Consider the following 9,379-nt stretch of genomic DNA (forward strand, 5'->3'; position numbering starts at 1 on the left):
TCTCCACAGCCTTGCCCCTGGAGACACTGTTTGTGCATCTGCGAGATGCCTTGCGGCGTAAAAGTGTGCCGGTGGGCTCTACCCTCTGTCTGTTTTGTTTACAACGCACCGGGGCATGTGCCCCAGTGACCTGTGCAGGTGGGAGTCCGGGTCCTATACATAAACGGCTGACATACACTCTGGTCCATTAAAGAGTTTAACTAAATTTTAATGCCTTATCTTTAAATGTAGGTCACAAAGCTTTAGAACCACAAATGCACTACAAAGAGTGCCAAGAGCTAGCTTATCAAAAAAATCCTCAACGACAACAGCATTCACAGATGCTTCTTTTCCATACAAAGAGAGATGGAGAACGTGTGCAGATGCACATGCAGGAGAAAAAGCGTGAATCCAGGCACGGCGTTGAATGTCGGAGGTCTGCATGTGATGATTATCTAACATGAGACATAGTAGAGGACCGTGGGGTGGTGGCACTCTATTATGAAAGCCCAGACTGTGGGAACGGTTTTGAAATGCAGAGGATATCCTACGCAGCCATAGAGCTATGTGGTTGCCATGGAGACAGCAAACGCTCAACCTTTGGAAAGAGATGCCTAGAGGAGCTGCAATAAAGACGACAGAGACAATTGTAAAGCTGAATAATTTGAGCCCAAGAAGCACTTCACAAAGACATACATGTAGAAAGAGACATTAGTTTGATAATTGCTATTAAAAATGTCTCGGTTATATTAACTTTAATTGCATTATGCACTCTGTACATCGTGTTTGTCTAGTGACATTTAAAATTCACAGTGTGCGCATACACGTCTTGCTTGCATTTGCATCATTCCAATCACGTCCAGACATGCAAGTTGTGAGGATTTGTGAAGAACTTGGCAGGTTTCGAAAGGTCTACTTCTCACAGATGACACTTTAAATTTAACATCTATAAATGTTCTCCCACACTAGTTCTTACACAGGTGCTTAATGGGATGGCTCACCCACAAATTAAAATTCTGTCATCATTTACCCACCCTTAGGTTGTTTCAAACCTGTACACATTTCTTTGCTTTGCTGAACACAAAGGAAGATTTTTGGAATAATGTCAGTAACCAAACAGATCTCATCCCCCATTGACTCCCATAGTATGTATTTCCCAACTATGGCAGTAAATGGGGGATAAGATCTGTTCGGTTACTGATATTCTTTTCAAATATCTTCCTTCGTGTTTACCGGGACAAAGAAATATACAGGTTTGGAACAATAAGAGTAAATGATGACATTATTTTCATTTTTGGGTAAACTATCCCTTTTAGTTTCTTTAGGTTTGGTTGAAGAATGAATTATCAAATGTCTGTTCAATGCATATCTTCATCTCTTTTTGTTTGATTTTAACCAACGTCGAATACTCCCCTGCAGTACCACCATAGGCCCACTCCCAAGGGGTCACGGACCCCTTTTGAAGAATCCTGGTTTATCTGATGCTCTGTATATCTGCACTGTTTGTGGAGCAGAATAAAAGATATTGAAATCCAGAGAAGGAAGCAGCCACTGTCTAACTATGAACACTCTTGGAAATCCAGCTCCACACAAAGGCAGGACAGGGTGGTGTTGGACACGAACAGAGCCTCCTGTTTTCTCTAATGTTCCACTCAGCCTCAGAGGACTGAAAGCATGGAGTCACACAAAAACGTCACACTAAAGATGGGAGAAGCAAAATTTTGTCTCTAAATAGGTACCACAAATTCTCAAGCAGACTATTTAAACAACATAAAGAGTGCCTTTCAGAATTTTAAACTTACAGACAACCAATACATTACACATAGGTAAATATGTTCTGTGGCAGGAAAGTGATACAAAGGCTACATGAAATCAGTCCTAAGGGGACAGGAAAGCCAGTAAGACAAGTGGTGACGTACATCCTATTGCCACACCTATTCTCAGCAGTGAATGATGTTGACGAATAATTCCAGGCAAATGTCAACCTTACCATGAAAAAACAATAAATATTTTTCCAAAGGTTTTCACCATATTGGTAGCTCTTGAAGTTTGTTTAAAACATACTTTTCTATAGTCTGGTAAGTGCATCTTTTATAATCATCACATCCATGAGGGTCCATATTCTTTATAAATAAGCACATGAAAATTAAAACCTGATGCTACAATTCTTCATATTCTAAGTAATGGTTTAGGAATTGTTACATTAAAACAACTCTGTATGCCTATTTTGGTCTTTGTTTTTTTTATATCTTTATTTTAGTCAAATCTAAGTCTTCCTAAAAACAATGATGTGACCACTCATAATGGTTTCCGCCATCAAAGGGATAGTTCACCCAAAAATGAAAATTCTGTCATAATTTACTCACGCTCACGTCATTTCATACCTGTATAAATTACAGAACGTTAGTCAAGTTCAGTTCCGGGACATCATTGACAACCATAGTAGGAATTACATGGTAGTCAAAGGTGCCAGTGAACACCTTTTGTTTTCCTAAATTCTTCAAAATATCACATTATGTGTTGAACAGAACAAAATAAATACTGTATATTTTTTCCTACTATGGTAGCGGATAATGTCACAGAACTGGAAATCACTATTCGTCCAAATATCTTTCTGTCTTCATTGGAACAAACACATTTATACAGGTTTGAAACAACTTGAGGGTGAGTAAACGATGACAGACTTTTCATTTTTTGATGAACTATCCTTTTGATTTAAAGATCTGTAAATCTAGATTTTTAATTATGTTGCCATCGCGCCTCCTGCTGGCAGTTTAGTGTATAACAAGATTCTCAAACATCAATTGCACAGCCACAAAGCACGATAAACTGCAATATTTCCCACGATAGAAATGGTTAAGATGGTTAAGTTCAAGTGGGCTGAAAGACACCTCTTTCGCTAAAATATTAGTCTTTTGATGTCTTTAATTTTCATAAAGGGAATATAAGAGTATTTAGTTCAAGTAATGTTAACAATTTAAAGTGATACTCCGATTGTAGCACACTGAGAAACGGGACGCATATGATAAAGAGGCCTGAACCTGACGTCAGCAACGCAATGCGTACTGGGATTTCAGGACACGGACGCTTAAGTTTGTTTTGAATGGCAATAGAAACAAATAAAAATGGTAAACAGTTGCTGTGTAAATAACTGTCGCAATCGCAGTCACGACCGACGTGGAAAGCGTGTAGAAAATGGAGTGCGATATTTCAGATTTCCGACTTGGAAACAATTCTTTGGAACTCAGATTTCCGAGTTGACAAAGCGGCGTCGCATGGCGTGGGTGGCAGCAGTAAGACGGAAAAACATAACCTTCGACAGCATTTCTGGACACATGTTTGTGTGTTCACGGCATTTTCACAAAGGTACAATGTTATCAAAACACAGTTTACTTTTGTTGTTAATAATAACACGCAGAAACAGCACTATTGAAAGAAGGCAAATTCACCAAAATGTAGAAGAACTAAAACTTGTTGATACGATGTTGAGTTATGGAGCCACCACCAAAATTAAAACTATTCTTTTCAGGTAAACCAGCATACGAGATGATGGAGACTGACCCCGACTGGGCACCATCCCTACATCTGGGTCACACAGAGATTAAACAGACTAATCCTGCACGCTCTGCAAGACGCAATAAGCGTGAACAACTAAAGAAAAACACGCCACATCCAGCCGATGACCAGATGATGACACACCAGGCTGAAGAAAGTGATCAGTTACACACTGAGGAGGGGACGCACAACATCACTCAAGGGGATGCGGGAACACAGACTGAATGTGCCTTGTGCATACACAAATGCGTAGAAATAAACAGCCTGATGGATGAAAACAGACAATCGGGATGTGACATCTGTCTGATGTCCGAAGTTTTTTTTGGAGGCGATGATGATCAAGTCCAGTACTATACAGGTCTGCCAAACCTGGGAACCTTTACAGCATTATTACATTTTTTGGTTCCCCTCATGCCAGACCAAATGAAACTTCTTAATCCGTTTCAAATGCTACTGTTAACTTTTATGCGCCTCCGATTGGATCTGCATGCACAACACCTGGCCCATCACTTTCATGTTTCCCCAACAACAGCGAACAGTACATTCAAAGAAACTGTGGCGTTTCTATATACAAACCTGAAGCATTCAATTGTGTGGCCAGACAGAGACAGTTTGTGCAGAATTATGCCTTCCCAGTTTGTGGAATCATTTGGACGCAGAGTGGCAGTGATCATCGACTGTTTCGAGATTTTAACAGGGAAACCGTCCAATCTAAATTCACATGGAAAATTTTCCCGCTACACGCACGATCAGACTATTAAGTATATGATAGGTATAACGCTCAAGGGGTGTGTTTGTTTCATATCAAGTGGGTGGAGTGGTTTTAGAAATGACAAACATATAATGCAGAACAGTGGTCTTCTTGAGAATTTTTTGCCTGGAGACATCGTCTTGGACAGTAGAGGTTTTGACAAGAAAAATGTTGAAAAGTTGTGTACTGGGGTCAGACTTCCAGCCCTTACAAACGAAAGCTGTCAGCCAACTCCAAAAGATGTAGAGCAGACTAGCAAAATGGCGAATCATATCCCTGTTGAAGGTGCCATCAAAAATGTTTGTCAGCATTATAAAATCTTAACAGGAACCATACCCATTGACATGGCACTTACTTGTAAAGGTGAGAACGAAACATTTTTGGATAAGATTGTTACTGTCTGTTGTGCGCTGACGAACCAATGTCAGACTGTTGCATAAAAATGTGTCCGGTGCTGTAGGACTGCATGAATAATAAAGAATATACAGTGACATAAATGTGGTGTTCTTGATTGTTTCATTGTTAACAGTTCCACAGACAAATGAAGTATTTTTTATTCTATTTATTTGTAGTAAAATAATACACAATATATATAACAGACTACAGGTATGTGCTGTTTTTGCCCTTTGGCTTTATGGGAATATAACACCACAATGTAAGCTGATGCATCTTTGTGTATCATGATGAGCATGTTCAACCAGAAAAAGACTTCTGATTACAGTAAAGAGTTATTTTTAAATAAACATAACTTTTCTGCTTAAAGGGACAGTTCACCCAAAAATAAAAATTATGTCATCACATACTCACCTTTGAATTGTTCCAAATCTGTATATATTCTTTGTTCTCGTGAACACAGAGAAAGATGTTTGGAAGATTGCTTAACCAAACAATTATTGGACCCCTATGGTAGTTCTTGACTACCATGGTAGGAAAATTTGTTGAAGATATTTCAAAGAATGTAGGACAGCAAACCGTTCTGGGGCAATTTTGACTACCACTGTAATTTTTCACACAATGGTAGTTAATGGAGGCCAAGATATGTTCGGTTACAAATATCTTTCTCTAACCAAATAAATGTATACAGGTTTGGATGGAACAATTAGAGAGTGAGTAATTTATTACAGAATTTTAATTATTAGGTTGAATTATCCCTTTAAAGGTAGATGTCAGAGTTCCTTATGCATGAATGGAACAACACAACTCAATTAAACCACAGGTTTTGTTCATGTCATTCGTGCTCTTTGGTCCATGACAAAAGCATCATTACGTCGAAATTGTTCTCATCTTCCTGCTCTAACTTATTTCGTTATCAGCCACAAAATATGAAAAAAAATTGGACCAAGTTCAATAGATGACGTCACGTGATACCTTATACGTTTCCCCGCGATGTTCAGGATAAGCCTATCAGGGACGTAGGCATATATTTACTTCTGTATGTTGCTGTAAGTAGTAATCTTAAAATGATTAAGTTTCAACAGTTGTTCAATCTTCACTAGATAATAAAATGTCTGCGGATTTTCCATTGGCGTGTTCTGTTTTCTGCACACGTGTGCCCATCAGCTGTCATTGCGCTTGCCGTAGACGGCGTTTATGTAAAACCATGATGGCGGCGTCCTGTGCGAGAACGCTTGGTAAGGTCGCACGAATAGTTTTAGACACGCCAACATGCCGATTAACAAATAACGCCGCACTATTAACTAGAAATTATATGAGGGGTCAAGTTAAGACTTACTGTGTCAGCAGCGGTTTCAAATCCAGACCGGTGCGTGGAAGAATCCTGGGGTCCGCCTTCTTGCTTGGTGGTGGTTTCGGGTTGTACCAGACCGTCAAACTCCAGTTCCAGCATCACCTTGCAGCTGAGAAAATTCAAGTAAGTGTTCTGTGCTTTTCTATTTCCTAAATGCTGCCTTTGACGTGCAACAAAATAAAGTTTATTACGAAATAGTAGTATCTTACTTTCTCACCTATCAAACCCTGTTTTTATCAGGCGCCCGGGCTGGCAACAGATCCAAAGTTGACTCTGTATCAGTACAAGACCTGTCCGTTCTGCAGCAAAGTACGAGCCTTCTTGGATTATCATGACTTTTCATATGAAATTGTGGAGGTCAATCCTGTTATGCGTCAGGAGATCAAATGGTCCACTTACAGAAAAGTTCCCATCCTGATGGTGGACGGGACAGTGGTATGTAGCTATATCGTTGTTGCCTTTCAAGACAATTGATGGAATGATGGTGAAGCTCATCAAATGCTCTTGTTTCTGTGTACCCACAACAGCAAATCAATGACTCTTCTGTAATTATTAGTGCTTTGAAGACCTACCTGATCACCAAGTGAGTCTTAAGCACCTTGTTTCATCATATACAATTATTTTGTGATTTATTAATGTAGAAGACCTATTGAAACTCTCCAGAAGTCCAGGTTTGTGATTAGTGAAGTTTTTAAAGAAAAGAAAAATTGAAATGTATTTGATGTTTTCCTACCTTCAGGCTCTTTACTTTTATGGTGGTCACTTTGGTAGGGCGTCATGTGACGTCACATGTTAATAATTTATTAATGCATATAAACATACATTTAAACAATAAGGCTTGACAAGGGAGGTTTTTTTTCTTTAAAGAATTTTGAGATGACATGTTTCCTTTTGTTTAGGGAAAAAACAATACCTGAGGTTTTGTCTTGCTATCCTGAGATGAAGTCGAAGAATGACAGCGGAAAAGATGTGATAGAGTTCGGAAATAAATACTGGGTCATGGTGAACAACGAGGATGCTGATCACCTGTATCCAGAAAAGGATTCCAGAAAGTAAAGGAAATCATTCATGTTTGAGAGTGATTGATTTTATCTAACACAAATTGAAAATGTACAAAATACTACCCTTAATAAATGTTTTAATAACACATTTTCTGCAGGGAGGAAATCAAATGGCGCAAGTGGGCAGATGATTGGCTGGTGCATCTCATTTCACCTAATGTTTACCGTACACCCACAGAAGCCCTCGCCTCCTTTGACTACATAGTAAGAGAAGGCAAATTCGGCACCTTTGAGGGCTTTTTTGCCAAGTATTTGGGAGCTGCTGCCATGTGGGTCATTTCAAAAAGATTAAAAAAAAGGTATGTTTCAATCACATGTGTGCTGACTATGTGGAGAGACAGCATTTTAAAACTGGAGTAAACGGTCTTGTGCCTTTTTTGGGGGATTTGGGTTACTGTCGAAATAGTTAAATTAAGTATTTTATTCCACAGACACAACTTGCAGAATGATGTAAGACAGGATCTTTACAAGGCAGTCAATGAGTGGGTGGCAGCAATTGGGAAAAACAAGAAATTCATGGGTGGAGATCAACCAAACCTTGCGGATCTGGTATGTGTTATAAATGGATGTATTACACCATAATCTCAAGTCATTATTATATAGAAATTTCATGTTTTGTGTTGGAAATACAGTTTGTAGTAAAAATAGCTTTTCTGTAGCTCAGTGGTAAGAGCATTGCGTTATCAACGCTATCAACGTTATCAACGCAAGGTTGTGGGTTCGATCCCAGGGGATTGCAAATACCTATGTAAAATGTATAGGATAATGCAATGTAAGTCGCTTTGGATAAAAGCGTCTGCCAAATGCCTAAATGTAAATGTAGTTAATGTTCTACATTTTACAGGCTGTCTTTGGAGTTCTGAGAGTAATGGAAGGTCTTCAGGCTTTTGATGATATGATGGAAAATACTAAAGGGAAGAACTGGTACAGACGCATGCAGAAGGCCACACAACATGTGTCATAAAATCAATGCCTCTCTCATCTCATTCAACCTGAAGCACTTGATACCACAGCTCAAATCAAAAAGCAAGTTTGATGTCATCTATTGGTAGATTCATCCTTTTGCAATATTAAAGCTAGGTTCCTTGAAACATTGCTTTGCTTGGAATGTACATTATGTAACTATACATTTAATTTGAGGAGATTGTCAAAAAAGTGCTCGCAGCATAGAATGTGTTTCTGAAAGTTTTATTCATGGTTTGGTAATAAGTTGCTCTATGATTTAAGGATTGCTTATACTGTAAAAAAATGAACCGAATGATATAAAACATAAAAATAGATGATTCACAGACCTACTTGTGATTGGCTGTTACTCTTTTGCTGTTCTAATTTTCTTTACACATCGATAACCAAAAAAGGTTTGGTCCATTTTCAACAATGACGGTTCTTGATTTTTGTGGCTTTTAAATTCTTTTTTTGTTCATTTAGCGATAGAGTTCAGCTCTGATATAACATTGTAGAGGCTTACAGTCTACCTCAGTGTGGTATCATGCTCTCCTGTTCATGAACTCCCATTCTAAGTGTGAAAGTCATTATCAGATGTGTGGTTTACTTGATGTTTAATGAGGTGGCTTTAACCAACATGTTATAACCTTTTGTTTTCAAAGGGTTCAACTTAAAACCTAGTCTTGCGAGTAATAGTTATTGAAAGTTTGCTTAACATGCAAGACTATTATGTATTCTTAACTTAAAGTACCTGTCTATGCATCATCTTTTGATATTATGGTTATGATTGGGGTGGACAATGTCATAAAAATATTAGTAAAATAAATAAAATCCTAAGCAGTTGTCAATTGTTGTGTTTGTTGTCAATAACGTGTAACGTTTCAAGTTTAATAGGAATATGAATGCGAGAAGAGAAAACCTGTTGTTTAAAGTACTCAACCGTGTGGGATCTCTAGCGAGTAAAATAGTACCAAATTGATAATTGTTGTTCCTAAAAATCATTTACTCTCTGATTCACAAATGTTTATTCTCAAAACTTTTTTTTAATTTTATTAAAATTTAATTTAGTATGAAACAATATGACAATTAGCCAATAGGACCATTAAAGTGGTTTTGGTCAAATAATTATAATTCACACTTTCTATGCCTATCATACTGTCTGGTCATTTGTATTATGGATCTTTCATGTTATTCCTCTTAGGTTTTACGGTCATTTTTATTCAAGGTTAAAAAACTTATTTATATCGTCTGCTTAATAGACAACACAAATGTTTTATTGTTACAGCGAGAGCCCGACGGAGGTGCGGTCGTACACTTAGCGACGCGTCGTTACCACAGAAA

General features: G+C 38.1%; 2 protein-coding genes across 2 annotated transcripts; both read left to right on the plus strand.

Annotated features, from left to right (window-relative positions):
- Positions 1 to 2,834: 2,834 nt before the first annotated feature.
- Positions 2,835 to 4,782, plus strand: LOC130407009 (uncharacterized). Its single transcript, XM_056729632.1, has 2 exons — positions 2,835 to 3,345; positions 3,509 to 4,782. Exons 1-2 carry the CDS (start codon positions 3,105 to 3,107, stop codon positions 4,723 to 4,725), a joined length of 1,458 nt encoding a protein of 485 aa, XP_056585610.1. The 5' UTR covers positions 2,835 to 3,104; the 3' UTR covers positions 4,726 to 4,782.
- Positions 4,783 to 5,701: 919 nt separating this feature from the next.
- Positions 5,702 to 8,875, plus strand: ptgesl (prostaglandin E synthase 2-like). Its single transcript, XM_056773420.1, has 7 exons — positions 5,702 to 6,155; positions 6,273 to 6,467; positions 6,560 to 6,615; positions 6,932 to 7,084; positions 7,192 to 7,392; positions 7,525 to 7,642; positions 7,938 to 8,875. Exons 1-7 carry the CDS (start codon positions 5,790 to 5,792, stop codon positions 8,055 to 8,057), a joined length of 1,209 nt encoding a protein of 402 aa, XP_056629398.1. The 5' UTR covers positions 5,702 to 5,789; the 3' UTR covers positions 8,058 to 8,875.
- The last annotated feature ends 504 nt before the right edge of the window (positions 8,876 to 9,379 follow it).

Source organism: Triplophysa dalaica, chromosome 18, assembly GCF_015846415.1.
Source record: "Triplophysa dalaica isolate WHDGS20190420 chromosome 18, ASM1584641v1, whole genome shotgun sequence".
NCBI lineage: Eukaryota > Metazoa > Chordata > Actinopteri > Cypriniformes > Nemacheilidae > Triplophysa > Triplophysa dalaica.

Bases quoted from the DNA above. Each gene is read 5' to 3' on its own strand.
- LOC130407009 (XM_056729632.1), top strand. From the start codon at position 3,105: ATGGTAAACAGTTGCTGTGTAAATAACTGTCGCAATCGCAGTCACGAC. The intron at 3,346-3,508 runs GTACAATGTTAT...TATTCTTTTCAG, and splicing joins TTCACGGCATTTTCACAAAG to GTAAACCAGCATACGAGATG.
- ptgesl (XM_056773420.1), top strand. From the start codon at position 5,790: ATGTCTGCGGATTTTCCATTGGCGTGTTCTGTTTTCTGCACACGTGTG. The intron at 6,468-6,559 runs GTATGTAGCTAT...TACCCACAACAG, and splicing joins TGATGGTGGACGGGACAGTG to CAAATCAATGACTCTTCTGT. The intron at 6,616-6,931 runs GTGAGTCTTAAG...CCTTTTGTTTAG, and splicing joins AAGACCTACCTGATCACCAA to GGAAAAAACAATACCTGAGG.